The sequence below is a fragment of the Penicillium riverlandense genome (genome assembly GCF_028828495.1).
Source record: "Penicillium riverlandense strain IBT 135883 chromosome Unknown utg000003l_segment0_segment0, whole genome shotgun sequence".
NCBI lineage: Eukaryota > Fungi > Ascomycota > Eurotiomycetes > Eurotiales > Aspergillaceae > Penicillium > Penicillium riverlandense.
In genome coordinates this window covers 2895523-2921980 of record NW_026643196.1, presented here as the reverse complement: position 1 = coordinate 2921980, position 26458 = coordinate 2895523, and the positions used below count along the sequence as shown (strand labels likewise).

Genomic DNA, 26458 nt, shown 5'->3' with positions numbered 1-26458 from the left:
CAGGCCTAGGGAAGAATTCAAACAGAAGGAAACCCATGCCCTACAAGATGCTGTATACTTCACCTACACGTGATTATAAATCTTATGCCTCAGGCACCAACAAATTATCTCTCCGACAGTGCCCAGACCGCTTTCGTTCTCGGCTTTTGCTTTTGTCAGCTTTTGTTCTCCGACTCCCCCGCCGGCCTGTATATAATTAGCCTCTTTCTCACCTTCTCTCTCACCCCGCTCTTCCTCCATGCTCTCCCGCTCTCTTGCTATCCCTTCATCCCGGGTCAGCTATAGAGGCTCTTCACTTTTGAACCGATTTTCCCGGACTTGCAAGCTTCATACCGTTGCAGGTCGACGTCCGACCGCCGCCGATCAAACCCTGGCGACCACCCGCACCTCCTCCACGCCTTCAATTGCTCTTGCGCCTCGTCTTTCAACTATCTCTAGACACCTTTCGTCCTCCAGCAGCAACATGGCTCCCGTCGACACGAAACAATATGACTATATCGTCCTGGGCGGTGGAAGCGGCGGCAGTGGCAGCGCTCGCCGTGCTGCCGGGTGGTATGGCGCAAAGACACTAATTGTTGAAAGTGGACGTTCTGGCGGTACTTGTGTCAATGTTGGGTGAGTTTTATACCTCTATACCTTGCTCTTGGTGGCGCACGCACTTACCCGGCCGCTCCTAGCTGCGTGCCCAAGAAAATGACCTGGAACTTCGCAACTATCAACGAAATGCTAGAGACCGGCAAACACTACGGCTACGACATTCCCGAGAATATCAAGATGGACTACAACCATTTCAAGAACACTCGCGACGCCGTCATCAAACGGCTGAACGGCGCCTACGAGCGCAACTGGAATCGGGAAGGAATCGATCTGGTACACGGCCGCGCCAAGTTCGTCGACCCCAAGACCATTGAGGTGGATCTGGGCGACGGCTCTGGCACCGCCCGGTACACGGCGCCGCACATTCTCCTCGCGACCGGTGGCCGACCCAGCCTCCCCAACGTCCCCGGTGCCGAGCACGGGATCACCAGCGACGGCTTCTTCGAGATGGAGGAGCTGCCACCCAAGGTTGCGGTCGTCGGCGCGGGATACATCGCCGTTGAGCTGGCGGGTGTTATGAACGCCGTCGATGTTGAAACCCACATGTTCATCCGCGGGCAGACCTTCCTGCGCAAGTTTGACCCCATGGTCCAGCATACTATGACGGATCGCTATGAGGCTACTGGCGTTAAGATTCACCGCGGACACACTGGTTTCAAAGAGATCAAGCTCATCCGGGACGGCAAGGGCAAGGACAAGCTCATCAAGCTGGTTAGCAACGACGGCTCCGAGATGGAGGTTAACGAGCTGCTCTGGGCTATTGGTCGCCTTCCCGAGGTTGAGGACCTGCACCTGGATATCCCTGGTGTGAAACTGAACCACGGTGGCTTTGTCGTGGTCGACGAGTACCAGAACACCTCTGTGGAGGGCGTCTACGCTCTGGGCGATGTGACCGGCCAAGCCGAGTTGACACCCGGTAAGCAATGAAATCCCCGGGACCAACCCACCCACCCACCCACCAACTGTACTAACATACTTTTTCAGTTGCAATCGCCGCCGGCCGCCAGCTAGGAAGCCGCCTCTTCGGACCCCCGGAATGCAAATCCGCCAAGCTCAACTACGAGAACATCCCAACAGTAGTCTTCTCGCACCCCGAAGTTGGGTCCATCGGCCTGACGGAGCCAGAGGCCCGCCAGCGCTACGGTGACGACAAGATCAAGATCTACCACACCAAGTTCACGGCGATGTTCTACGACGTCATGCCGCCGGAGGAGAAAGCCAAGAACCCCACTGAGATGAAGCTCATCTGCGCCGGGCCACAGGAGAAGATTGTCGGTCTGCACATTCTGGGCCTGGGCGTTGGGGAGATGTTGCAAGGCTTCGGTGTTGCGGTGAAGATGGGCGCGACGAAGCAGGACTTTGATAGCTGTGTTGCTATCCACCCTACCAGCTCAGAGGAATTGGTTACGATGCGGTAGATTTCGAATCTGTGCTGTGTGCTTCTGTTGGGCTGTTTGTTACCTAGTTGCAGATCCAAGTATCTAGACCCTGTGCTCAATTAATTGCATTCTCTAAACTGGTTTCACCACTGTGTCACTTTCTTTTGGGATTTTCAGGTGGTATGTTATGGGCTGTTGGTTGGTGGGCATTGTACGGTTCAGTTCGGTCCGTGATACTGATTCTGTTGGGTGCGTGTTACACTTGTTTCGAGGTGGAGGGTCTGTTGAATAAACCATCTGAAATGATCACAGGGATTCGTGATAGGAATAAGTCCTACGGTGAGACAGAGGCAGCTTATCATTTCATGTCTTTGTGTTTATTCGACAATATTTGGATAGATGTATGGCTGAAATAAAACAATTGCACAGATATTCCTTCGATCTGTGCTTTGCGAAGAGGGCCGGCGGTGGTGCAGGGAAGAAGTGCACCAAGTCCGAGGTAATCTGTTCCGCATAGTCCAGCGCTGGACAGACTGGTACCCTGCTTGTGTGATGAAAATGAAGAAAATCCTGCAGGGTCGTATTCGCAACAGCAGAGTGGCCCGTAACGACCTAGAGACACAGAAACCGGAGATAAAAAAAACCAGATCGTGTCCGTATATTGTGGGCGATCATGGTTGACGGTGACGGAGCCCGCGGATATAGTGTATACTTTCAGACCAGAAAAGACACATCACCGTTTCGGGTCAGATAGAGAAGAATACATGATCCATGTAATCACAAGAGAATCTTTCAACCTTGCTGCGACGGGGTGGATGGCTCTTCGTGAATCGGACTCGGGTTAACCTTGTCCAGCGCCACGGTATGCAGGGCGGGTTTCTGGGTGTCGGGATGGAGCTTCTGCGTACGAAGTTCCGTTTGCTTGCGCACCCAGTCTGCGACTTCCTTGTCCTCCGTCGTGGCGGAGGCATCCGTAGACGCAGCTTGCTGTTCGGATTCGCTTGGGGGTTGCATGAGAGGTGCGAGCCATGGGTGGCGAATCAGTATGCCGTAGGATGGTCGGTTCTTGGGGTTCTTGTCCAAACAGGCGCGGATGAAGTTGTGGGCGTCTTCTGAGTAGCCTGTCGAGGGCAGAGTTGGAGGGTCACCGTCGACAATAGCCTGCAGGGATTAGAATAGAAAGACCAAAAGAACGAAAGAATACTCACGTGGAGTTGGCTGAAAATGTTGTTGTAGGTCTCCGGTGGGTATGGATATCGGCCCATAGCGCACTCGATGATCGTTAACCCCAGGCTCCAGATGTCACTTTGCACACTATAAGTACCACCACCACTGGAAGACCCCGACTGCTGCATCCCGCCACCTGCGATTCGCTCTGGAGCCATGTAGCTCTGGCATCCGATATTGGTCTTGGCAATGCTGGCCACCAGGTTTCCGCTGACACCAAAGTCGCAAATCTTGATCTGGCCCTTGGTATTAGCCAGGATATTCGTCGGTTTGACGTCGCGATGGATGATGTTGTGGTCGTCCTTGAGCGACTTCAGCCCCATCACCGTCGACAAAGCCACCTTGCGGAGGATATTCTCAGAAACACCCCCTTCGTAGAGCTTGTCGATTGACCCCCCGTCCATGTACTCGACACACATGTAGACCGCACCCTCCTGGAAGAAGGCTCCGTAGAAATCAATGATGAAAGGCGAAATGCAGCGATGCAGGATGTCCAGCTCCATGATGATCTGCGCAAATTTCTTCTCGTCCAACTCCAGTCGAATTTCCTTCATCGCCATGATCACCCCGGAATACTTGCCAGGCTCGGCGCTAGCATCTTCCTGGCCTGGAGGCCGACTGACAATTCCCTGTAGACCCTGCCCGGGTTTCCGCAAAGGTGCCCGACTGTGCCGGACCATGTATACTGTCCCGTAGTTTCCCTTGCCCAGTTCATCCAAGCGTTCCACTTCGTCCAGGGAAATTTTGAAACTATGACCCGAGGAGAACTCGACGCCGCCTCCATGCAGAATAGCTTTGTTCTTGAAGTTCAACGTCCCGGCTTTTGTGTCGATAAACTCTGAGTATTTGCTGAATGCCGAGTCACCGTTGGACTCGTCTGTTTTAGGGGGCCCATTGGTCGGCGACGGAGACCCCGTGACATCCGACAGTTTAAGACCGGGCTTCATCCGCTTAGCGGCGAGGCCACCGGGTCGGGGAGACGACGCGGGGGACGATACTCCCGGTACTACCGGAGAAGAAGTCCAGTTCTGGTTGCTCGGTCGCGCAGTGGCAGGAACACGACCAGCGAGAGCACCGCCTGCACCAACATCCCGAGCGGTTGGAACGTTGCCCGTTGAGGCGGCATGATGTGGTAAAGGGGCACCCTGCCGCGACAGCGAAAAGGCTTTCATCTTGGCCATGATATCCTGGTTCAACCCGCCACTCCCTTGGGCGCTCATGGAGGCCGGAGGGCGCGGCGGAGTGCTCGCACCGCTCGCACCTTGCCGAGCGGCATTGACCTGGCCCAGGTGTGTGGAGGAGGCCGTGATTCCGGGCGCAGAGTTGGGAAGGAGGGACGGGGTCGAGGCAGCGTGGGTGAGCGCTGGCGGGGGTGTGTCGCCTGGGCTGCGATCGTCCTCGGCGGGCGCGGGATCCCGATCGGGGTCCATGATGGCGATGGACACACACGGACTAGGAGGAAGCCAGACTGACAGGCTCGTGGGAGGGACAGAGGGAAGGTGAGAGAAGGAAAAGGGAAAAGGTTTGGCGGCGATGGACGGGAAAAGGAGGAAGACAAAAAAGAGAGAGAGGGTGGGCAAACACGGTGGTGGAAGTCAGCGGGGCACTTTTGACTTGTACATACTACCTCAACCACCACGATAAAAGATTTTCTTCTTTTATTATTATGGTCAATGGTCTTTATTAGCTGCACAGACCATTATTATTCTTTCCCATCCCAGTTGTTGCTAACTATTGCCCCATTTGCTGACTTTGCTGACCCAATCACGATCTCGGCCGGGCTCACCAAAGCAGGTTTTGCCCCGTGAGAGGAAAACCCCGTTGGATGGAGCCAGGATTCGGGCACGATAAGGCCCTGTCTCGGCAGTGCCGGATCTGGTTGAGATCCAGTTAGGGTTAAACTTCCAGGAGAGAGCTGTTGCTCCCCCACTTCCCTAACTAGTTGACCCCAGCCTGGGATTCACCCACCCCCGGGCCAGCAGCCATGGACACCCGCCTGGAGCCGCTGCAGCTGGTCCGCCAGCATATCCACCTGTATGAACCGGTCTCGTCGGCGGCTGCCCCTACCTCGTCGCCCGCCCTGGTCATCCTGTGTACCTGGCTCGGGGGCGCCACCCCGCGTCGTATCAACAAGTATGTTGCGCAGTATCGCCAGATGTATCCCGGCGCATGCATCCTGCTGCTCACCACGACCTTGCCGGACTTGATGTTTCGGTCTTTCAGCACTCTGCGCAACCGTCTCAAACCTGCTGGCCGCGCAATCCGCAGAGTCTTGGCTTTGCACGGTTCGCGCGGCACCTTGTTGCATCTTTTCTCGCATGGTGGTGGCAATATTGCCGTGCAACTAGCATTGTCCCTGAAAGAAGAGGAAGATGCTGGGGCCGCCTTCTTTTCTAGTCTGCGCGGGATCATTCTCGATTGCTGTCCTGGCGACGATACCCTCCACCGGGCAATCGGGGCTGCCCGCATGTCAGTCCCTCAGACGGCTGTCGCCCAGGTCCTGGAGAGAGCTTTTTTGTCCCCCACGTTAACTGTGGTGAATCGGCTGCAGCATGCTGGTGTCCTGCGCTCAGTACGTGACCTGCGCGCACTGCTCCTCGATGCCTCCATCTTTGGTACTAAACCACGGAGACTGTACATATATTCCAAGGAAGATGTCATGGTTGGCTGGGAGGATGTACAGATGCATGTCGAAGATGCCCGCGCACTGGGTTACTCGACCCAGGAACTTGTTTTTGAACATGGCCAACATTGCGGCTTGGTCATGGAAGACCCTGATCGATATTGGACAACAGTCCAAAGATTCTGGCTTGGCGAGAGTTTTGAAAGTGACGCTGACCATAATTCAAATACATCCCCACCTCTGCGCAGTCGCCTGTGAACGTGTCTACAAATCAATGGCCGTTTCCCATATTCGCAAGGAAGAAGCTTGCACCACCTAACTCAGGGAACCTTGATTGCCGATGGCCACCATCTCCATTTTTCCCTTCCATCTATCCATCCCCATTTTGGCCAAGGAGACTTTTATCTACATATCGGGGCTCACCCACTTGCACCACGCGTGGATTGCGAATTTTCCATTGAATTCCGCGTATTATAACCCTACCATTCACGTGATTTTGTACATAGTTGGACATAGACATAATTGATCCATGCAGGACTCGTCGAACCCTAGTAATAAAAACAACTAATCTGTACAAAGAGTAACTCCGGAATATCTGTAACTATTCATGTATTTATTTCTACGGCCCCTACTTTTATAACTATAGGACCTGAGGTCCCCTACGCTAGCCTGCCTTATTATGTTCGTCACTACCTGAGATTAACACCCTCGCTCCCCTATGAAGATTCTTAGTACAAAAAGCATTGGTGCCGGCGCCGCCGGATTCGGCCCATCGCCTATTGTGATTTGGCTTCCTGGAGAGGCTTAGCAGATCGAGGCTAGACGGATTTACTGGATGATCGTAGAATAATAAGATAAGCACTTATTCATTCAAATGATTGATTAATTATTTAGGTATGTGTATATCAATAGTTACAATTCTTCGCCGAGCATACAAAAGACCGCGTTTAAGGGAGCAATACTTACCAACTTCTATTTCTTAATAGCGATAAGCCCTATAAGAAGTAAGATTATGAGGGGCAACTTAGCCCCGCTTCTATGCCGTGTTCGTTGAATTCGGAATCCTGCTAGCCAATTTATGTAACTTACCCACCCTCGCCGCCTCAAGCAATTTTCATCATCTTTCTACTAGAGTTGAGATTCCATCTCCAATAGCCCTTCGTTACCCTCTCTTGTAGCCAAAGATGAGCTCGCAGCCTCAAGTCGCGCCCTATGGCACCTGGAGCAGCCCTATATCAGTTGATCTGGTCTCAGGAAGTAGCGTGTCATTCTCTGAGCTCCACGTTAACGTAAGCCAGCTTGCCACAATAATTATCATAGGTAGCTGACGCGAAAAGCTGAAAACGGGTGCAATCTATCTCGTGGAAGGCAGGCCGGCTGAGAAAGGAAGGTGCGTCATCGTGGAACAACGGGGCACGGAATCAGTCGATATCCTGCCCTCGGAGTACACTGCTCGAAGCACGGTGCATGAGTACGGTGGTGGCGCCTGCGTTATCGGCCCAGATGGAAGTCTGATCTTTACAGACGCCAACACCAGTGGTGTCTTCCGTCTCAAAGCAGCGGACGATGTTCAGCCGATTATCACTGCTTCCAAACAGTTTCGATACGCGGATTTCGACGTTCATCCTCTTCAGACCAATTTGATTCTTGCTATTCAAGAAGATCATTCTGGAAAGACTGTCGAGAATAGGGTTGCACTCATTAATTCGGATGACAAGAGTGTCACGAATATTTGCCACGGAGCGGATTTCTATTCCGCACCAAGATTCAGTCATGACGGGACAAAAGTTTGCTGGGTCCAGTGGAATCATCCTGATATGCCCTGGACTGGAAGCGAACTCTACATTGCAGATTGGAATGCTGCAGGTCCAACGAATGCAAAGCACATTGCTGGTAAAGCTGCTGTGGAAGCTGTCGGGCAACCTAAATGGCACGAAGATGGGACATTGTTTTTCACCAGTGACCGTACTGGATTCGCCCAACTGTATCGTTTAAACCCTTCATCTTTGGAGGTACTCCCACTTGTTTTACCGGGATGGGAAGAAGCAGACATTGCTTGCAAACGAGTATTTTCGGCACTTGGAAAGTAGGTATCCGGCTCTGTGCTGAAGGCATCTTGCTGACTAGTGGACAGCAACTCATACATTATCTTGACGCCTACTCAGCTTGTAGTTACTTCCACCAAGTTCGCCACGGATACACTGCTGCTTGTCGATCTTCAGACTTCCAAAGCGCTGGAGTTCTCGCTCGGTCTCGTCGATATGCCCGTGAACTCGATTCGCAAGATCTCAAACACCAAGTTCGTTGTGATGGGGAGCACAGCAACATCTCCGTCAGCGCTGTACCTCGTTGACATATCGAACCCATCCGAAAAGGTGCTTCTAAAGTCTTCCACTGCTATTCCGTTGTCACCCTCGATATACTCCATTGCCGAACTCATTACGTTCCCTCGGACACAGGGAAAAGAAACAGGAGGCGTTGCTCATGCAATTTTCAACCCGCCCCATAACCCATCGTACACTCCTGTCCCTGGAACTAAGCCCCCAGTCATAGTCTCCATTCACGGTGGGCCAACAGCCCACGATGCGCCAGGCTTGGATCTCAAAACTCAATACTGGACGTCCCGAGGCTACGCTTATGTCCATGTCAATTATGTTGGCAGCACTGGATACGGACGTAAGTACCGGGAGGCCCTCAATTATTCCTGGGGCATCAAAGACGTGGATGATTCCGCATCCTGTGTTGCCTATCTTGCGGAGCAGGGTCTCGTTGATGGCACCAAGGCCGGCATTGTGGGAGGAAGTGCAGGTGGCTATACCGTGCTTCAATCCCTGGTTAATTTCCCGAAACTGTGGGCTGGAGGGAACAGCAAGTTTGGGATCGGAAACTTGAAGTCCCTGGCAATGATGACCCACAAGTTTGAGTCGCACTATCTCTTTGCTCTCATGTTTCCAGGAGATACGCCTGAGCAAGAGAGGGAGAAGATCTATCGAGAGAGAAGTCCTGTCTTCCATGTGGAGAAAATTGAGAGTCCGTTGTTGATATTGCAGGGAGATGAGGACAAGGTGGTGCCTCTCGATCAAGCTGAGGAGATGACGCGAGTCCTAAAAGACGGTGGGAAAGATGTGAAGCTTGTTGTATTTCAAGGTGAAGGACATGGGTTCCGGATGCAGGAGAATGTGAAGGCTGCCATTTTGGAGGAAGAGAAATTGTGGCGGAGGACGTTGCTTGCGCTGGAGTGAATTATAACGGGGGGTTGAGGAAAGAAAACTGGTAGTGGAAGTTTCACGATCATTGAATACCACCTCATTTAAGCCTCAGCGGATCGCTATCACGTCTCGGTTCTTCCTGCGCGTTCGACAGAGTGCACTCACCAGGGAACGATCATGCAGTTTAATTCCTGGAAGATCATTACTTCTTACTATGGACTCACGACGTACATGTATATTGATTGTCCCGAGGTTATCGTATTGCTCCAGCTCTCCGCTGATGATATATTCCGTGGATGTACCAATTCTATCGACGCTCGCTAGCCCTATTCCTATCTTATTACGTTTATCACTACCTTGACGCTAATAACACCCTCGCTCTCCTATGGATATATGAGCCCTGCGATATATGCGATGATTGATTGTACTGCTATGCTTTTACAATACGATGGTCATAAAAAGCCCACGCTACAAAGTTCATGGAGGCCCCGAGACTCGTATCTATACCTAAGTGCCTCTCAACTCAATGAAGGTGGGAGCATTAATGACTGAGTGCTCTGTTCTACGTGGACTGGCGACACCATTTTGGGGACGTACTGTAATCTGCAACTCTCTTACGACTTCACTCGTGGAGAATGGATCTGACATATAGGCTCAGGTGGTAAATTTTCGCATAGTTACTTGGTTCTTCATCAATAATAAAATCAGAATACCTTCATTCGGTACAATTCTTCAGTCACATAATCAAACAAACTCCGGGAAATACGATTCCAATAATCAATTATAGTCAATTGAGTATGGCCAGTTGTCAAGATTCGGAAGCTCGTTCATGACTTCGACAATGAAGAGGGCCTCAGTCCCTAGATCGTCGCCGCCCTGGTCGTAGAGATCTGGGGGACTCAACCCATCTGCATCCATGACGGGGATGTTGATAAAGTAGCCATTTGGCAGAGGATCGTACTGGGACGTGAAGTCCTTGACCATGTCGGTAGGCGAAACATTAGGGAAGTATCCCGTAGAATTGTAGTAGTTGTCCTGAACCCACTCCGCTGCCGTAGCCATAGTATATAGATCAAGCCCATAGTTGCCGACGTCTGACACTCCGGGAGTACCTGAATAGTCACCCCAGGCATATGAGGGTACCAACTCCTGGCTGACCATGAAGAAATATGCAGTGCTCCCATCAGGTGAGCACGCGCGGGCGCCGTCAAGTTTATCGAGGTCCATATCACAGGGTGCTGTACCGGAGATGTCGTCGGTGCGCTTTGCAATGAAGACGTTTTGCTGAACCCAAGCAGCAGCCACAGCACTCGAGTTGATGTACTGTGTTAGTTCGCCGCTTAGGATATTATAGTCGTAATTCGGCAATTCCACGGCGAACGAGCCATTTCGCATGAGGTATGGGGCACTGGTTGTAAAATCATACCAATAGTTTCCAGTCTTCGATCCGCTATTATCGGGGGCAACGTTGATCGCATTTTCGACGACCATCATGGTAGCGTTTTGCATTAGCACGATAGATCGTCCAACCAAGTCCTCGATAGAGCTATAGGTGTCGAGCTCATTTTGTAAACTATCAGATAGTTAGGATATGATGAAGGAGAAGCGAAGATAGGAAAGCCTCAAACTTACAGCTGTGCGTAGTTTGCTTGCATTGAGCTTTGTGCGCCATTTGCAAAAGCATCAAGGCCACTTGCGGCCCCGAGAGCAGACGAAGCTCCTCCGCTAATAGGCCCTAGAAGACCACTAATCCCCCCTAGGAGTCCACCGATCATCGTCAGTATTGCAGATGCGGGGTCCTATTAAATTTGACAAGTCAATACAATATCCAATGTAGCGGAGGTTTGGGGTTCTCGTACGCCGGACAGATCATGAGATGTAAAAGTTGTGACAATACCCATGACTTGGGTTTGGAAAGCGTTCGCTTGTTTTTGAAGCGCATTGTTGACACCTGAATTCCAGTCGAAAAGGTTCTCGCAAGCAGAGAGTGCGAAGAAAAAGATTGGCGTCCACTGGGGATCCTTTTCACAAGCGGCTGTGTCACTAAGGCCGCCGAGATGGCATTGTCCGCTCCCCGCTTCGCAATGTACGTTTGAAAGGCTCTTGGTCTGGGCCGCCAGAAAGTTTACCCAATCTGTGCCGTCTGTGACATTTGCACCGTCGACCGTCATAGGGTAAGTGGAAGACCTAGAGACAAGTTATTACAACTAGCATGTAGCAAATGGCTCATTGCTTTCTTACCAGTAGTCCAACCAGTAATCCATTTCATACTTTACCCAGTTCTCACGGGTAAAGCCATTGTTGCATAGCGCATCCTTGTTGGTTTCTTGTGCCGGGCTGAGGGTAGTTGTGGTGGTAGTTGTGGGAGTTTTGGATGATGGCGAAGACGTGGAGCTAGACTGGGGCGGCTTGGTCGTGACTTCTCGCCTACCAACATGGAGAGCGGATGCCTCAAGGGCTAGCATTGATTGTTAGATAAAGTGGTTCTATTCATGGATGACAAGGAAGGACTAACCAAAGAGGCCCAGCAATGCAGTGTACCTCATAGTAGGAGTAAAGCAGGAAAGAGTATGAATTGCGGACGGAAGTTGAGTTGGAGAGTCCTGGTTTATGTTCTATTGAAGGGAAATACTACGCTTTTATATATACATCTCTTGTAACGTTAAATTACCCCCCGCGCACAAGCCCGATCTCCAATTGCGGAGTAGAAGCCGGACTGTTCAACTGCTACGATAGTCAAAGACAGCGTTCCAAAACATAGAACTGCGGGTATCTCATGGAATAAGAGACAAAAGGCGTTTCATAACTCAGGGAAAGCACCATTTGATTGGATTGATGTAACCAAGTAATGTCGATCTACGCAATGCTTGAGGCACAAGGCTGGCTAGAATTCGCGCGGACCCCAAAGTCTAGTGGAGCTAATACACAATTTTATGTACTACATACTCGTGCCTGCTCTTGATCATAGCTCATGATAACTAGCCGATGTGGAGTTTCCTGTTCAGCATTACCTCAGCTTAGCTGATGTCTCTGGTTCCAATATATTCTACTTTCAGCTTGCTCTATGGGTTCCAAATTCCACTTCACTCAGGAAGCCTTGCACGTTCTATGCTTTCGAGAAATGCTTGGCTTAACCAGGCCCTTGCATATATGCGGTTCTTCTTTTTTTGGGGCCAATGCAATGTCTGACTCGCATCCACGCAGATAAGACAGAGGGGCGGTGATGTGAGCATGCGACGAGACAAAGCTGGCAACGCTAAATTCTGACCGAACTCACTATAGACGAGGCTGCTCGTAGCGATGTTACAAGGCGGAGCTATCAGCTAACAGTTCTGGGTTAATACAGTGGATGATCTAGCATTCGGATCCTGGAATGTCACGCTGGGGTTGATCATTAACGCAGCCAAGGGGCAAGCCTGTCAGTTACCACGCGGGATCAACACGGTAACAAGGTCTAATGAGCCTCGCCCCCAACGACGTGCATAATTTCCTGGTTAGACTTGAAACACGGACTTGGCGTGCATAACCGAAAATGGACATCACGTGGATTATTGGATGATCAACTAGGTTCTTCTACATACGTATCGCTCTATATCTATCACTTTGTAGAGACACTTAGGGGTAAATAAACTTGCTAAGTGGGTTTCTTAGTCACAGGCGAGTGTCCTATTTGGGAAAGAGGTGTAAACATTCTCATGAAATATACCCAGACTAGATCTCCTCCAGGCGTTTCAGGCCGTGGTTAGTGCATACGCGATCACTCGGGGAGCTTCGGCGACCCGTGCTATAGACGATGTCGTAATTGAAGCACAGTTGAAGAGCCGAGAGAGAAAGAAGTGTTGGCTATTCTTCTATCACAAGACTGACCAAGGCTGACCAAGGCTGACCAGGGCTGATTCTCGTTGGAATTCTAAGAAGCTGACCGTGACAAGGGAAAGTGGTCAAAGCACTAGCCTGCCTGTCAAACAATAACAATGCTTGCAGGGTATGTGGAATATTAGCTCAAAAACGTGGCGAAGTGTGGATATACGATCGTAGCTTGATTGCCAGAAAGGGCGGGTGGCTTGAATAGATCGAAATAACCTCGGATGTTTAGATCGTCTCGCCTTCCATTAGTGTGTTACAGGCGCAAGCCACCGTCGCAGCCGTGCGACCAGATGGATCTCAGAGTATCAGGACCCGATGTCGATCTTCATGGAATAAACTTGTTCCATTCAACATGTCTACGACACACTGGGGGTAGGGCGGGGGGTTAGGGTGGGTGTCACGGGTAGTGGATCGGCTTCGCCGCTATCCTGAACTGGCACGAGCACACACGAGCTGCGCCTATGCAATATGTAGTGATAACTTTGTAAGTGAAATCTCGGACAAAGTGTGAAGGTAGGTCGTCTATAATTTGGGGTTAACTAGGTTTAAATCCCGTAGAGTGTCTGAACTTATAGACAGGGGAGTGTTGGTCGTGCCAGAATGGGGGATTCCCGCTATTCAGTTGTAATGTAACCTTACTCCAAAGTGCCTTGACTGAACGTTGGTGATGAAATTGGCAAAATTGAGAGCGGGCTCTTATGAGGTACCCCTATTCACTGCGTGAACCGTGCTGATAACCCGATGTAGACGGGCCTGCTGGATCATTGTACAATACTCTCATCAATGGTTTTAGTGGCATCAGCGGAGATTTTCAGAACAGCAACCTTGCTGAAGATGCGTGCACTGACGTCTAAAATATATCAAAATTTCCATCTCCCAGCGTATGATGCATGGGCAGATACTTCTCTTGCGCTGTAGTCTTTGGGTATCCGACAATGTGGATTACAGGGACGAGCTCCGCGCTGGCACCGGCCAACGCGTTCAGGGCAGAGAGCTCGCGCACTCCGAGGCTGGCAATTATAGCAGATATTCCTTTGATTCTGGCGTATCTGTCGGCATCTTAGCCTAGAACGTGTTAGTGGCGAAGGTGAGGTAGGAAATGGAAATTCGATCCTACCGGCGTTGAGCTCGTTGACATTCCCTATCCATTCCAGGCCACATGTGTCACGAAGTCGAGTGTGGCTAGATTGTAGTCTCCCGGAACGCCGAACACAGATCGTATCTGGATTTGGTACAAGCGGCGGAGTAGATACTCAGCGATTAACATCGGTCAAGACTCGGATAATGGATTTGTATTGAGCTCACCTCGGCAAGATGCATTGTAGGTCACGAAATTTCTTTAGTGCGATGATTTGAAGGAATTCCAGCAATATCCAGTGTAACTGGGTTAGTATCCGACTCGGGTCTGCTTCTTATATGGAACTTCCACGCCTGATTCGAAGAGAGCACGGACAAGATGGATTCAGGACAAGGCCAGCATGATGGTAATGGGACCAACAAGCCTTATCAGACTGTAGGTTATTTCAAATGCTCTAGTATCTCTGGGAAGAGTGCTTGGGAAATCGGTATCAACGGTAACGAGGAGGATGCGTCGTTGAAGGCGGTTGTGCGCGCCGCAGCGACAGTAAGTCAGACCCTGGCTGGACCGAAATGTTCATTGCTAACAGAGATTAGTTCGTCTAGACATGAACCCATGATAAATCTCAGGTTTCACAATTGAATTGTTCTTTAACAGTGTAGAGGAAGCCGGAAAGACACCGAGTGTTGGTTGCCAGTAGATAGCGTAGATAGTAGCCGCGCCAGCTAACCCGTTCGGGCAACGAGCTGTGCCAGTAAACATCCACTCCCGACCACCGTTCTTTCTCCTACTTGCAACAGCCATGCCTCGTCACCTCCGCCGTCATAGCAGAGACACAATCCAGAACAATGGACAAGGCACACAACTCCCCAGCCATTTCCAAACACCGCCCTCGCGCCACACCCCCTCCAATCCCACCCACCGATATGTGCCCACCACCGCAGGGCCACAAGCACTCGTAACTCCCGACACGGTCCCCGTCGCGGCGGGCGACCCCGCTGCGCGCGTGAACCCCTTCACAGTCTTCGGTCCGTCGGGCTCAGACCCCAACGCGCAGGAGATGATGGACGACGAAGACGAGTTCGACGACGATTACCACCCGCAAGCGTCTGCGATGGGCATGGATGCTCCCCTGGATCCTGAGGATGAAGAAGATGATGACGATATAGATGACTCGGAGGAGATCGATGGCGAAGAAGTGGAGGATATGACAGCGGACCAGCTGGACGGCGAGGACGAAGACGCGGATGAAGAGATGCACGATCGAGGTACGCTACCACTCACTCCCCTTGATCTCCTGTTTTGTTTAGCTGGCTGATGGGAAAAGAAACAGAAACATCACCTTCCCCCTTACCACCAAATCTCCGCGAGATCTCTTCGCTTGCTTCCTGGACCGTCTCGACCTCCAAACCAGGCTGCGGTGTCGCCGCCCTGCGACACCCGTCCCCGTCTCAATACTGGCAATCCGATGGACCGCAGCCGCACACGCTGACGCTACATTTCTTCAAACTTGTCGCCGTGGTGCGCATCCGCGTTTATCTCGATTTCGAGATGGACGAGAGCTACACGCCTACAAAGATGGTCTTCCTGGCGGGCATGGGCGGGAACGATCTCGTAGAGTTTGCTACGTGGGAAGGCGATACGCCGTGCGGGTGGGTGGATGTGCCGCTGGAGGGAGTCGGAGGACGGAATGGCGGCTGGGTGAGGAATGATGTTGCCGTAAGACCGAGGCATCGGGCTAAGTCGTCCAGACGGACTGTGGCATCGCATCGGCACAACGGCGATGAGAATGATGTGGGGGAGACAGGGGCGAACGACGCCGAGAACGGCGATCACTTTGATGACGATGAAGATGAGGACCACCGACAGGATATCTATGCGGGCAACGTGCTCAAGGCGATGGTCATTCAGATGCGCGTGGTCGAGAACCACCAGAACGGGAAAGATACCCATGTGCGCGGCTTCCAGGTCTTTTCGTGTGATGATAGCCGCCGCCGAATGGCTGCTGCGCCATCTGCCTCGGCGGATGACCGCCATCGTCAGCATAAAGTTCGCCATTCCCTTCGCGCCGGCGTCCAGGGTGTCCTCGGCCATGACTCGCTAGGCAATGAAGATGTCGAGGCGGGTAGATTGTCGTTGACTTCTGGGCTGAGCGAACCAGACTGGATGGGTGAGCCGGTGATTCGCTAATGAGCTGGATACATCCATGCATGCGCAGGTGTTTGGGGGGGGAAGCTGGCTGGCTTTACTGGTACAAAAATGGGGCTCATCATTCTACAGTTGTTCGGAGTTGCGTTGCATCAAGATACCCTTTTTTTACTTCATATGGATTGAGTCCGGGCAGTACCTATCACATTAGATTTATCTTCATCACGGCGAATGATTCAAAACGGGTATTCATTTGTTAGACCTTCCCTCTCTACACCGAAATCTTCTTTTATTATATACCGCACACACACACATTTAGAGCTTAGAGCAGCTTCTCCAGCTCAGCAGCAACGGCATCGCCGACCTCCGCGGTGGTCGCCTTGCCGCCGATATCGCCGGTGCGCACGCCCGCCTCGATGACGTTACTCACTGCCTTCTCAATGATGCGGGCCTCGTCGAACCGGCCAAAGGAGTACTGCATCATCATGGCGATGGAGAGGATAGCAGCGACGGGGTTGACGATGCCCTTGCCGGCGATGTCAGGGGCGGAACCTGAGGCAGTGTTAGCATTGCCCAAAGGAAAACAATAAAACAGAAGAGCAGAAACAAGGGGAAGAGTCAAAGACATACCGTGAATAGGCTCATAAATACCATTCACCCGCGTCTTCCCATCAGGCACGCCACTAAGCGACGCACTCGGCAACAGTCCCAACGAGCCAGGAATAACGCTCGCCTCATCACTAATAATATCACCGAACAGATTGCTCGTAACGACAATCCCATTGAGCTTGCGCGGATCCTTAACCATAAGCATAGCGGCGGAGTCAATAAGATGGTGACCGAGCTTAACAGTCGGGAACTCCTTCTCCATAACCTCAGTAACAACCTTGCGCCACAGTCGCGACGTGGCGAGGACGTTCGCCTTGTCGAGACTCCACACGGGCAGCGGCGGGGTGTGCTGCAGAGCAAGGTGCGCGGCCAGCCGGGTGATGCGCTCGATCTCGGCGCGCGAGTACGGCTCCGTGTCCATTGCGAATCCGCTGCCGTCGTCTTCGGTGCGGTCACCAAAGTAGATTCCGCCTGTTAGCTCGCGGATGATGTTGAAGTCCACGCCGCGGCAGACCTCGGCTTTGAGGGGGGAGCCATCGACGAGAGAGGGCGCGGCGAAGTTGCAGGGTCGCAGGTTGCCGAATGTGCCCATTTCCTTGCGCAGCTTCAGGAGGCCTTGTTCTGGGCGGACGGCGCCGGTACCCCATTTCTATATTAGGGAGGGATGGTTAAGTATGCGTTTCTTTTTGGTGAGATGGGGAGGGGAGAAGGAGAGACGTACCGGTCCTCCGATTGCGCCGAGCAGGACGGCATCCGCGTTCTTCGCGGCCGTGAGAGCCTCATCCGTCAAGGGGGAGCCGGTGGCATCGATAGAGGCCTATTTGGTTATTTGCGACAATCAGCATTGACCCGTCGACTTGGTTGTGCAGTGTGGTGGGGGATGCTCACGCCGCCCAGCAGGTGGTCTTGCAGGTTGAAGCTGATATCACCGCGCTTCTTCTCGATGACCTTGAGGATCTAGAGGGGTGTCAATTCGGTCCTGCTCTTCATTACATATAGGTCGTCGCACCTTGATGGCCTCCTTGGTGACCTGTGTCTCTGTCAGTACTGATTCAACTTGACCCCACGTCATGGCGGGAGCTTTTTCTGGGGTGAGAGCGCACCTCCGGACCGCAGTGGTCACCGGCGAAGACGACGACGTTGAAGGACGACATGTTGCGAAGGGGCGAAGCGAGGGTGCAAGAAGAAGAGAAATTAAATGTAGGAGAAAGAGTCAATGAGTCAATTGGAGCTCCGTAAGAAGATGTGGTCGAGGAAAAGCGGGTGAATTATTTGGGCCCCGCCAACGCCGAGATCGGAGTGTCGGGCCAGAGCTAGGGTGATGCAGGAGACGTCATCTACGGATCGTGTGTAACACGAAGGATTGCATTAAAGATATATCTCAGGGATAAGAACGAAGAGAAGGGAAAAGAGAAAAGAGAGGACAAACACACAACAAGAAGCACAACACCGTGTGCACTGTACAGACACAAAACCACACATCCTTAAAACCCAAGGGCCTTCCCGGAGCTTCCCAAGACACGCTCATGATACGTAGGATCTGAATGTCCCTTCACCCCTAGACCAACCATCCGTGCGAGCCGCTCGCAGATCCTGAAATCACAAACCGAAGCTCCGAAGCCATGCATCACGAGAGGGAGGGAGGGAGAGAATACAAGAAAAGTAAAACCAGTCCACTAGCCGCAGACAATGCTGGACAGTCGATTATTTCTTCTTGTTGGCGCGCCGGTCCTTCACGTCGCCCTCCGCTAGCCACCGGCTGGCATTGATCAGCTGCACCACGTTGACAAACTGCTTGAACAGCATGACCGGTGCCGAGATGCTGGTAACTACCCAAGGCCAGTAACTGTCGATTTTGTTGGCGCGCGCTAGCTCGAGGGCACCAGCACTCCAGGGGCTGGCGAAGAGGCTGGCTGGCGCCGGGTGCGCTGGGTTCCCGGGCTGCGCCGAGGACGGCACGGCTTCGGGAACGGGCTGCAGTAGCGAGGGGGAGAGGGTCGGCGAGGAGAAGGACAGGAGGTACAGGCCGATGAAGAACAGCTCGTTCAGCCCGCAGCAAATGAACAGGACGACCTGTAAAAAGAGAGGGTCAGAGAATTAAAAAAAAAAAAACGCGTGGAGCATCAACCAAATGGACTCTCTCACCTTGCTGTGATAGTACTGGTAGAGCACCCAGTTCCGAGTCGCCTCCACGTTCTTGTGGCTCTGGTTTTGGCCGCCCATGCTCAGCGTCGCATACATGTGCATGTAGTGACTCGCCAGGTCGAGGGAGATCAGCCCCTGGAAAACGATCGCCCACCGGGGCCAGGCGGAACTGAGGAAAACGAGCAGACAGGCGGTGCTGCAGCGATCCGTGACCATATCCAGCACAGCGCCGAAGGTGGTCGACTGGTTGAAGTATCGTGCCGCGTAGCCGTCCAATGCGTCCAGCAGACACGACACGCTGTAAAGGAGGGAGCAGGTCCGGGGGTGGAGGGGCATGTAGTAGAGCGACGCGATGGCCAGGACAATGCGAGAATACCCTATGAGAAAAGACACTTGTTAGAGGGCAAGTCATATAGACGGTAAGCACGGGGCCAGCTACCGATCAGGTTCGGGGCGAAGAGAAACACGTTCTCCCTTTTCGTCTCTTGCCGGATGGCGGACCGGCTTCGCTTCTTAGATGGTGTGCGACTCTTCGAGGGCGTCAGCATGGCGCCATTGCTGTCTGGAGATTCCTCTCCTTCCGATCCCTGCGCGGCAAGCGCTTTTTGCCTTCGTGTTCGTGCACTCATTGTGTTGGTTTGCGAAGGGGAGCTATGTGTGTTACAGATGATTCAATTCAGCGGCTCGAACGGCGATCAGTTGCAGCGTAGGTAGAGATTGGAGTTCGTCCAAAGCCTGGGTGTCCCTGGACAGATGAAGCAATTGGATCAGTTGCGGTGTTTTGGGTTGAGGGACGGACCAGCGTTGTTGCCGACGTTTGGGTTTAAAAGAGGACAACAACGCGGACCAGGGAGGGATCCACACCCACCAGTTCCGGAGCAAGAGGGGGTGTCTGTGTGTGCGTGTTGATCTGATAAGAACGCGAGAGAGGGTGGATGGTTAGAAGCTGATTGTGACGGGGATTATTAGGAAGTGAGAGTTGGTGAAGGAGAAATTCCCGAGGGCGATAAGGGATGAGAGAGAGGTGATAAGCGTATTTGTTGTGCCAGGGGTTTTTCCTCTTAGGGTTTGCTAGAGAATGTACCGGGTATCTACATGAACAAGTAGTTTACTTGTACAGACTCTAAACTATGCCTTAGCTAGTATCTGTTAATGCAATAAAAACCCTCTATTGATGCACCGAGATACTTCCTACACCCACCAGAAACTATACTGAAACGGAAACTATATGCCAGCCCTAATATGTACAATCCACCGTCCCATCTGTCACCATATCATGTCCGTGACCTGCGCGGATCCGTAGCTTCTTGTCGCCGCCACTCGCGAGACTCTTTCGTCCCTAGGCTTCCCACGCCGCCTTCGAGTCGGCGCTCCCATCCACCGAGTCGGATGACCAGGCACGTGGCATTGTCGCCTTCCTTGGTGACCTCCGTCGCGAATTTGACCACGTCGTTGGCACCTTGGTCCGGCGTGCGGGCCTCCTTGATGATGTCCACAACTTCCTGGTCGAGGAGCGTGCCGCTGATACCGTCTGAGACCATGACGAGGAACGAGAACTCGGCGGGGCCCATTTCAATGCGACGCAGCTCGGGTTCAGCAGAAACGCCGATGCGCTTGGACTGGACATCGCCAAATGCTCGCGTGTTGGCAAGCCCGCTCATACGCTCCTCGCCGAAGGAATCGGTCACGAAGGTGGCCGCGTACCGGCGCAGTCGGCTTGCTTCGATGGGTGATGAGGGGTGGTGGTTGGATGTGACTGGGATGGCCTCTCCCGTGGCGGTGGAGCACAGCATAATCCGCGTGTCGCCCACGTGCGAGACCAGTAGGCTGGACGGCCCTGCGGGGTGCCAGAACGGGGTCGGCGTCGGTGTCGAGATCATGGCCACGCTTGCAGTGCTGCCACCCTTGAACCGCGCGCGTCCGCCAATCTTGATGGACCGAGTCTGGCTGGGACTGTGCAGAATCTCGTCCTCATTCAATGGTTTCTCAGCCTGGACCAGATCGTCGTCACGCTTGGCCGCTTGCGCTTTCATGAAATCTAGGTCTGCGCGCAAGAACGCATACTCCAGGACCTCTTCAATCGAGGCGCAACCCATTGCTCGAGCGTCTACTGCAGACTCGGTCCCGTAGTAGAAGAAGTTTGGCGGCTTGAACCGTTTGAAATAGCCGCCCACTAACCGTCTCCAGTTCTGGACCAGGGTTTTCTCCAGATCACCGATGCGCTGTCGATTTCCTCCCTGCATCACTGGTAGTGACGTAGTAGCCATGTCTATCTCTGCAGTTTCTTCTATCCCTTCCATCACTTTGGGCGCCTGTGTCGTACGCAGGCTCGACTCGAGCTCGAAATCGGCAGCCGTATTCTGGATGTACTCGTGCAAATTATCTCTCAGAAATGCACTGCACTCGGCCCCGCCGTGGCCGTCAAAGATGCCAAAGTAGAAGACCTGCGGATCTCCGCTGGCGGTCTGCGCGCCGCGCGACTCTCGGCTCTGAGCCTCAGCATCTCGCTTGATGGTCAGCGACGCGGGTGGTCTTTTGGCGAACGCTGGAATATCGATGACCCCGGCTTGATATGCGTCTTCATTGCTCGGGCGAGTGCCACGGGCGCTGACGGCCCCAAAGTGATGCTTGGCGCTGCGCAGTGGAACGCGTACCACAGTCGTCTCCCGGCCTACCAGCGCCTGGAAGTTGGTCGGTGATCGGGGGGTGTCTCCAGTGTGTGGGATCGACGCGGAGCGAGGCAGTTTGTGGAAGGAAGAGGTCGGTCCGCGCGGATCGGGATGGAGGGAGGAGCTTGGGATATGCGTGACGAAATAGTCGTGGAACTGGCGGTGTCTCGTTGCGGCTGGCCGGTCGTTGGATGCTTCAGTGGTGTAGCGGAGTCGTGCTCGCCGCGGCAAGAGGAAAGCTGGTTTGGTCAGATGAAGTGTCCAGATGTCGATCGGAGATCACATCGATCACGTACAGGAGGAGTCGGCCAAGAACCTGGCCTGGCCCGGTGCGCGCCGTGCCGAAGTGACGATCATGAAGGGGGAGGCATTGAGAGGAGGCGCGAGAGGTGAAAAGAGAGAAGTCAAGGAGGAGCAAGTGGCCCCGTCAAGGGAAAAAAGCGTGGGGGGAACAAACAGTCGGGCCCGAGCGTCGGCAGATAAGCACGGGAGGACTTGGAGTTAGTTACCATGAAGAATGAGAAAGATGCAATTATTTAGTGCTAGTTCTTGGGCGGATATAATTCCCAGAGAATGTAGCTAGTCTCTATCATCTCTGGGGGTGGTGATATATATCGTGACTAGGGAAATTTTGTTATGATGATTAATAATAGTTACCAGCCTGGGCGGCCTTACGTAGCAGGTCGACTATTAGATATGCCTCAAGAGAAAAAAGAAATGCATTGTACAATTGAACTAAAGACTAGAGGATGCAACCAAGGCAGGAGGAATACGTTCCTAGAGACAAAATCATTTTGCGAGTAGCAGATGGGGATTCCCCTGGCGAACAAAGAAAATGCTGGAAACGGAAAAAGAAGAATTGGCACCTACCAAGGGGCAGAGTTTTGCTCATGATCTGCCTGCAAGAGAATGTGCCAGAACAAGAACAGGCAGCGGTTAGATGGCCTTGGTGCGCGAGAAGAGACTGCTGTAGACGGCATCAACCACGGGCTGGGCGGTGATCTGCCTGCCGCCGAAGAAGCGGCCGTTCAAACCCTTGATGGCATTTTCGCCGCCCTGGACGCGGTCGAACTTCAGGTAGATGTCGCCTTGAGAGTTGGGATCTAGCGAAATGTGAACAACGTGACCATATTTCTCTTCGCACTCGGAGCGGACGTCATCCTCCAACTCCTTGATCCAGGCATCTCCTTCTTCTCTGTACGGGATTGGCAGTTAGCATTGTGAAGGGAAAAGAAAGCAGAGAGGAGGGGAGGAACTTACTCGGCAGCATCAAACATATTGCGCAGCAACACACATCGGCTTGCCATGTTGACATTGACGGGCAACGGCTTGGTCTCGGTCTTGGGCCGGAGCATCTTCTGTTGGTCATCGACCGAGGGCTCGGGTTCATCTGTTCGTGCAAGCTTCCTCATCAACGCGTCCCTACTGTAGTTGTTGAAGTTCACACCGGCAACATCTGTGTCATCGAGAGCACTGGCGCCGCCGCCCTTTTCGGCTTCTCTGCCACCCGCACGGTCAAAGTTGTTCGACCCTCCAGCTTGGACGCCACGTCCTCCATGGCCGGAGAATGATGAGCCCTGGAAACTCTGTTGGTTTGCGGAAGCGCTCTGCGGGCGATTCGTGGTGTTCGATTCTGGAGTGAACTTATCGTTGCCAAGGCCAACGCGAATGGCCCGTCCCGCAAGGTCAAAGCCATTCATCTTCTCCAAAGCATCCCGGGCTTGATTGGGGTCTCGGAATCTGCGTTGGTCGGTTAGCCAGAACATTCTTGAGGCGGGTGAAAAAGGGAACCTTACTGCACAAACGCATAACCCTTGCTCCGACCCGTCTCATCTTTCTGCAGTTGAACAAACTCAAGTTCGCCAAAAGGCTCGAAGACATTCTGTAGGTCACTTTCAGTGATGCTGAAATGGACGTTACCCACATAAAGTCTGTGAAATGGTGCCGAGTGGTTTTGGCCCGAGCTAGCTTCTGGGTTGCGAGCCTGGCGGTTCTTCTCCGCCTCGGTCAGTTGAGCTATGATGGGGATGCCTAGAAGCTTCTGGCCGGTAAGCTGAATCGCCGGAGGCACGGACTCCTCGCTTCTGAATTCGACGTAGCCGACACTAGATACTCAGTTAGCAAACGAAATAGAAATGAGTGAAGAAAATCTTACCCTTTTGACCGTCCGCTAACACGATCCTTGACAATTTGAGCCTCTTTAACAGGGCCAACCTTTTCGAAGAAGGCCATCAGTTCTTTGGTTCTCAGACGCGCGGCAAGCTGTTGCACAAAAATAGTCCGTTTATCCCGCTCATCCTCATTGAGCTCGGGGGTTTTGGCACGAGGGCTCGGACGGCGCCCCTCACGATCGCGGCGCGAGCGTTTTTCATCCTCGCGCTCTCGGCGGGAAGGGCGGTAGTGGCGATCATCATACGGAGACCGGGATCGAGTACGTGTCTGTCCTCGACCACGATAGAAATCACCGCTGGAGCGGTGGTCGTCGCCGCCGTAACGGTCGCGCCGAGCACGACGGCGGTCGCTCTCACGACTCCTGCTCCTCTTTCGGCTTCTATGGCTTCCGTTAGCACTGCCATGTTCGCTGCGCGGGCTTTTCATGTCCTCATCGCCGTCCGCATCACGTTCACGGGGGCGATCTCGGCTGCGGTCGCGGCGGCGGCGTCTATCTCGGGAGCGGTCGCGGTCTCGCGGTTCGCTGGCATCCGCGCGAGAACGGTCATCGTGATCGTCTGGTTTGCGGGGTTCCTGTGCTGGAGCAGCGGTGGACTCGAGGAGTGCTTCTACATCAAGACCGGACATTGTGTGGAGAGAGGCAGCCTGACGTTTGGTTGTGGTTGAGAGAGTCCGGGGGGAGGGATTGTCACTTGGGTTTCAAGTCAGAGTGTGGAATGAAAAAGGGGCAGACTTGACGGTCGAACCCTTCTAGCAGTTTGAGAGACGGTTCTGAGCAATCGAAATCCAGGCCAAACGAGAGAAACTCGAGGGTTGGGAGGTGTATTTGGAGTGAATGAGGTGTGACGGACGAACAGTCAAGGACGATCCTTAGGTTGAGGCAAAGTCAGTCACGTGATATTCAAAGTTTTTTGTGTGGCCGGATGGAAGAGAAGGACGCATGCAGAACAGAGTACGAGGCAACTTTTGTAGGAGATAATTGGAATATTGGTAACTTCATTATGATTATCGGATAATGTACTGGTTAGTGATGCTGGACAAAAGGATAGATGAATCAACTCCGCCAGTCCACACTATGTGCTGAAAAGGGTGAAGCGCGCTGTACATGAAATGAACCCCTCAAAAGGCCAGGACAATGGCAACCAAACGCAATAGCCTTGGATAGTGAATTGGGAGCCAAGCGTCTATTGTGCCTTGGCACCCTTAGGAGGCGGAGTCTCTAGCTCCGTGCCAAAGATGCGGTCCCAGAACCGGCTAGTGACGCCAAACCCATTCTCAAAGTCGGCGAAGTGGTGCTGTAAGTGGTATTTTTTGAGCTCTTTGTAGTGCAGGGGAAGGCTAGACAGATATTAGCGTTGGTACCAGCGGTGAAGAAGGCAGAGATCAACTCACTTGCGGTGATGGAGGAAGTAATGAGTCAGGTCGTAGCAAATGTAGCCGAAAATGCCACCACAGTACACAGTCACAGCGGCATACCAGTTGTAAAAGAACACTGCATGCGCCAACTTCCAGAATGGAGCGGCGAGAACAACAAACAGTGTTGGGGGCATGACAAGTCGGTATTTGTCCATGGGGAGATAGTGGTGGATGCCGTGCAGCAGGAAATGAAGGGTCAGACCGACACGGTTATCCGGAAGCCACCTGAGTAGAAGGTTAGGAGCATGATATATATAGAAGAGGTCGGTGGTCATACCGTTCAACGTGAAACAGGAAGCGATGCAGGATGTACTCGATCAAACTCCAGAGAAAGAGACCACCGAGCCAGTATGCGGCAGCGGCAGCCGGGTTCCCCAAGCCCGCAAATCCGAGCATGGTTCCGTAGGTGACAGGAGGCAGCCAGACGATTGGAATAATATACCACGCCGTCTTGCTGAGCGGCTCTAAGAAGTTGCCAAAAAGCGGCGCGGACTCGCCTCCCTTGTAGTGGCGAGGCCGGTGAACCTGCTCGAGGTAAAATTCCTTGGAGAACCCGCTAAACCAGAGCTGCATAAGCAGCGGCCTGTTGAGATCCAGGAAATGGTGTGTCTTAAAATCTTGCGTATAGTCCGTGTCGACGGAGAGGTCTTCTTCGCGCGACATGCCGGTGGTTCCGTAAACGGCCTGTGATGGTTCATCTCCCACGTCTGTCGCAGAGCTCTTCCCCTTTGTCGGGACGGTCGAACTATCCGAGATCACGAAGCCGACATGGCAGTCCGCCAGAATCTCATAGGCGGCGTCGCCATGGGTATGGGAGACCTCGTCCTCCATGATCTCCTTGACATCCTTGCCCGCATACTCCAAGATCAGATCGCCTCCACCGGGGTGGTCGTCCATAAAGTCGGTGACATCGTAGACATTGCGGCCGAGGGTCACGTAGCAGGACTTGGCGCTGTTATGCGACTCGACCTCGGCAGGGGTGAAGGTTGGCAGAACCCGTCCAGGCATGATCACGGGAAAACCAGCCGATACGGCAGGGTCAGGTTGCAGCGAGTGTGGAGAGAGAAAGCCCGAGGGGGTGGGTTGTTGTTTGTTGAGCAGACGGGCGATAAGAAATAAAAGTTTCAGGGGAGGGCCGTGTGGCGTGAGAGGGAGCCGAAGGACCCGCCGGTTCAGGCAATTTCGAACTGTCACAAACTGCTAATCGACGCCAAGGCCAGGAGTCGGATGAGAAGGGAATGCGAGGATGGAGGAAGGAGACAAGTAGATTCGAAAGTTGAAAGCAAAAGGCAGAAGGAGGGAAAGCAAAAGCAAACCAG

General features: G+C 53.0%; 11 protein-coding genes across 11 annotated transcripts; 4 read left to right on the top strand and 7 right to left on the bottom strand.

Moving 5' to 3' along the window:
• Window positions 1–463: 463 nt before the first annotated feature.
• Window positions 464–2015, top strand: glr1 (glutathione-disulfide reductase GLR1; the record flags this gene model as incomplete). The annotated part of the gene is made up of 3 exons (XM_057196258.1): window positions 464–615; window positions 678–1513; window positions 1582–2015. 3 exons carry the CDS (start codon window positions 464–466, stop codon window positions 2013–2015), a joined length of 1422 nt encoding a protein of 473 aa, XP_057053654.1.
• Window positions 2016–2768: 753 nt separating this feature from the next.
• On the bottom strand, window positions 2769–4633 carry pbs2 (mitogen-activated protein kinase kinase PBS2; the record flags this gene model as incomplete). The annotated part of the gene is made up of 2 exons (XM_057196257.1): window positions 2769–3137; window positions 3185–4633. 2 exons carry the CDS (start codon window positions 4631–4633, stop codon window positions 2769–2771), a joined length of 1818 nt encoding a protein of 605 aa, XP_057053653.1.
• A 554-nt stretch (window positions 4634–5187) lies between these two features.
• On the top strand, window positions 5188–6084 carry N7474_004841 (uncharacterized protein; the record flags this gene model as incomplete). The annotated part of the gene is made up of 1 exon (XM_057196256.1): window positions 5188–6084. The coding sequence occupies one exon, from the start codon at window positions 5188–5190 to the stop codon at window positions 6082–6084; it is 897 nt and encodes a 298-aa protein (XP_057053652.1).
• A 926-nt stretch (window positions 6085–7010) lies between these two features.
• Window positions 7011–9068, top strand: N7474_004840 (S9 family peptidase; the record flags this gene model as incomplete). Its single annotated transcript, XM_057196255.1, has 3 exons — window positions 7011–7115; window positions 7164–7912; window positions 7961–9068. 3 exons carry the CDS (start codon window positions 7011–7013, stop codon window positions 9066–9068), a joined length of 1962 nt encoding a protein of 653 aa, XP_057053651.1.
• A 744-nt stretch (window positions 9069–9812) lies between these two features.
• Window positions 9813–11500, bottom strand: N7474_004839 (uncharacterized protein; the record flags this gene model as incomplete). The annotated part of the gene is made up of 2 exons (XM_057196254.1): window positions 9813–10608; window positions 11277–11500. 2 exons carry the CDS (start codon window positions 11498–11500, stop codon window positions 9813–9815), a joined length of 1020 nt encoding a protein of 339 aa, XP_057053650.1.
• Window positions 11501–14782: 3282 nt separating this feature from the next.
• Window positions 14783–16170, top strand: N7474_004838 (anaphase promoting complex subunit DOC1; the record flags this gene model as incomplete). The annotated part of the gene is made up of 2 exons (XM_057196253.1): window positions 14783–15248; window positions 15314–16170. 2 exons carry the CDS (start codon window positions 14783–14785, stop codon window positions 16168–16170), a joined length of 1323 nt encoding a protein of 440 aa, XP_057053649.1.
• A 280-nt stretch (window positions 16171–16450) lies between these two features.
• Window positions 16451–17891, bottom strand: leu2A (3-isopropylmalate dehydrogenase LEU2; the record flags this gene model as incomplete). Its single annotated transcript, XM_057196252.1, has 6 exons — window positions 16451–16680; window positions 16759–17386; window positions 17459–17554; window positions 17626–17694; window positions 17747–17767; window positions 17841–17891. 6 exons carry the CDS (start codon window positions 17889–17891, stop codon window positions 16451–16453), a joined length of 1095 nt encoding a protein of 364 aa, XP_057053648.1.
• A 550-nt stretch (window positions 17892–18441) lies between these two features.
• On the bottom strand, window positions 18442–19511 carry N7474_004836 (CDP-diacylglycerol--inositol 3-phosphatidyltransferase; the record flags this gene model as incomplete). The annotated part of the gene is made up of 3 exons (XM_057196251.1): window positions 18442–18810; window positions 18883–19259; window positions 19322–19511. 3 exons carry the CDS (start codon window positions 19509–19511, stop codon window positions 18442–18444), a joined length of 936 nt encoding a protein of 311 aa, XP_057053647.1.
• A 645-nt stretch (window positions 19512–20156) lies between these two features.
• ptcA (type 2C protein phosphatase PTC6) lies at window positions 20157–21908 on the bottom strand (the record flags this gene model as incomplete). Its single annotated transcript, XM_057196250.1, has 2 exons — window positions 20157–21790; window positions 21848–21908. 2 exons carry the CDS (start codon window positions 21906–21908, stop codon window positions 20157–20159), a joined length of 1695 nt encoding a protein of 564 aa, XP_057053646.1.
• A 579-nt stretch (window positions 21909–22487) lies between these two features.
• Window positions 22488–24350, bottom strand: N7474_004834 (putative RNA splicing factor (Pad-1); the record flags this gene model as incomplete). The annotated part of the gene is made up of 4 exons (XM_057196249.1): window positions 22488–22746; window positions 22812–23291; window positions 23348–23656; window positions 23707–24350. The coding sequence occupies 4 exons, from the start codon at window positions 24348–24350 to the stop codon at window positions 22488–22490; spliced, it is 1692 nt and encodes a 563-aa protein (XP_057053645.1).
• Window positions 24351–24907: 557 nt separating this feature from the next.
• N7474_004833 (fatty acid alpha-hydroxylase) lies at window positions 24908–26147 on the bottom strand (the record flags this gene model as incomplete). The annotated part of the gene is made up of 3 exons (XM_057196248.1): window positions 24908–25061; window positions 25116–25364; window positions 25417–26147. The coding sequence occupies 3 exons, from the start codon at window positions 26145–26147 to the stop codon at window positions 24908–24910; spliced, it is 1134 nt and encodes a 377-aa protein (XP_057053644.1).
• Window positions 26148–26458: the final 311 nt, after the last annotated feature.